At 33.1% G+C, this 2,460-nt stretch overlaps 1 protein-coding gene and 1 pseudogene across 1 annotated transcript in view; both read left to right on the top strand.

Annotated features, from left to right (window-relative positions):
• The window catches only part of LOC106341558, a 4,903-nt pseudogene extending 4,765 nt beyond the window's left edge, over positions 1–138 (top strand).
• A 1,995-nt stretch (positions 139–2,133) lies between these two features.
• Positions 2,134–2,460, top strand: part of LOC106339052 (blue copper protein-like) — a 7,356-nt gene continuing 7,029 nt past the window's right edge. Inside the window, exon 1 of the mRNA XM_013777882.1 lies at positions 2,134–2,399. Coding sequence (XP_013633336.1) covers positions 2,134–2,399 — 266 coding nt within the window. The remainder of the gene's footprint in view (positions 2,400–2,460) is intronic.

Raw genomic sequence — 2,460 nt, 5'->3', positions numbered from 1 at the left:
GCCTCGTTGGGTCCAGTGGCTGCTCCAGTTCCGGGACCAGTCAGATCACCAAGCTCTTCTATGTCTCCTTCACCTTCTCCCTTGGCTACTTCACCAACCAATGCTCCACAATATCAGATGGGACCATCACCTCTTTGAAGCACTGTTTCTTTTTCAGCTTGTTGGCTTTGATCTTTTGTTATAGCAATCTTGTTGATACCTTTAATTTATTGTAATGAATTTGGTTTGCTTTCTTGTAACTCCTTTTCTTCCAACCGATTTGTTCATACAGCTCGATTTTTTAAAAAGAACATAAGAGTTACGTATGAATCACCATATATTACAAGGTAGCGCTTTTGTTTTTTTTCAAATATTGTTAAAGAAAAGAAAACCTAAGAAATACTATTATATAAAAAGTATCAGGATAAAGTGTTTTGGTTCATCAAATTTATAAAAGTGGTGTGTTGTCATTTAAATTACATATTTATACGATAAACTTATTCATGACTCGAACAAGTACGGAATAATAAGTGAGCACTTGATCTATATATTGGACCCAAAAAACAGTTTTATTAGATCATTTTAAATAAAAGTGCACTTGTCCAAGAAAATAAAAATAATAAAATGTGATTTCCTTTCTTTTTTACTAATATAAAAGTAAACAACTAAAAATATTGGTCAAAATCCAAAATCATTGCACTTGTTTGATAATCTTGAATATCTTATGGTATTTTTCCTTGTTCTAAAACTCGGCCGTCCAGCCGATTTAGCAGCCGAGAAATTGCTATAGGTTGACCAACCGTGGCGAATTGGAACTATGCGCTCAGAAAATCAGGTTTAAAAAAACTACATTTTTTACTTATTTGAACCTGTAGATCTAGTAATCTACTTTATGTTTGTGAAGTTTTGGCAAAAACAACAGAAAAACAAAGAAAATTGCTATAAAACGCGTCAAAATCTGATAGCGGTCGGGTTTTTAGAGTTGCAGAACCATAAACCTAAGAGGAAGATCATACGTAAATGACGGTTTTACCTTTCATTAAAAAAACCTAAAAAATCACTTAAAATGCACTAATTGGTACTCGAAGTCGGATTGCTTAGTTAATGTAAAGATACTTTACCACTGCACCTCACTATCATTACATGTTAAAAATATTTGATATATAACCTAAAACAAATCGCCGAGTAATTCCCGATTAATCCAACCGCATGCGTAGCGCCTACCGAATTTCCGAACAGGGGTATTTCTACATATATCTATTACTATTCAAGAAAAATGAATCTGGACAGCAGAAAAAAACTAACAAAACTCAAAACTATAAGATGTCATGTTTAAAATATAACTTTCTATCTCTTCTCACTCCTATACCATTCAGAGAGAGAAATTTTCATTTTGGTGAATCAGAGTTCTTCTGATTTTTAACCAGGTGTGTGATCATGTGATTTGACGTATTATTTGTGTAATTAGCAAATATTTTTACTCTTTTTAAAGCTGATGAATTGCATTAATATCAAATTGGACTACCATTCGATAGTACACTAAGAATCCTCGCCCCACACCCAAATTAGAAAGTCATTCTGAACTTTAATCCAAACCGATTATCTAAAATGAGACTTGTATTTATGATTAATTATTTTATAATAATAGAATTACTATTTTTTTGAGAAATAATATATAGAATTGCTTATAATCTCAAATATCTCTAAACCATGATATGGACTTCGCTACTCAAAGAAAATACTGGAGGCAAGTCAGATAAAGAGAACAAGGAAAAGATAATCCGACGAAAAATTTTAATATAATAAACTATACAAAAACAAAGAAATTTTTTTATCACATAAACAAACAAAAAAATGAAATTTATATTGAAGACGGTCATTGTTTATCTGTTACGTTTATACAGAAAAGGAAAGAAAGTACAAAAACTAAACATCATTAAAAATATCCAAATATTCAACAATTTCCCCTTTTTTATTGAGATTGTGTATAGTTGATTATCTTAATTTTTCCTTATCTTGGAATCTTCGGTTTCTATATAAACACATGTATAGGGGAACTAGATTTTTCACAAAACAAGCTCATCACTTCTCCATAAGATATCTACCAAACTTTTCTCTCGACTCTAAAAATCAAGAACCAAACAACGATCAATTATGGCTTGGATCAATAGCAAACTTTTCTTCACTTCTCTTATGATTATTGTGGCACTTATTGGGGTTGGAGTAGGAGGAACGGTTCACAAAGTCGGCGACTCGAGCGGATGGACCATGATGGGTGTGGATTACCAAGCTTGGGCTTCTTCAAGAACTTTTCAAGTAGGAGACTCACTGGTCTTCGAATACAACAACGAGTTCCACGACGTCACTGAAGTCACTCCCCATGATTTCGAGCTATGCTACTCGTCTAATCCGTTAGCGAGGTACCAAACTGGATCAGACACGGTAACTCTAACCAAACCAGGATTTCAACACTTCATATGC

This window comes from Brassica oleracea, chromosome C4, assembly GCF_000695525.1.
Source record: "Brassica oleracea var. oleracea cultivar TO1000 chromosome C4, BOL, whole genome shotgun sequence".
Lineage (NCBI taxonomy): Eukaryota > Viridiplantae > Streptophyta > Magnoliopsida > Brassicales > Brassicaceae > Brassica > Brassica oleracea.
The sequence above is the reverse complement of the archived record's forward strand: the minus strand, read 5'-3'. Positions and strand labels throughout refer to the sequence as shown.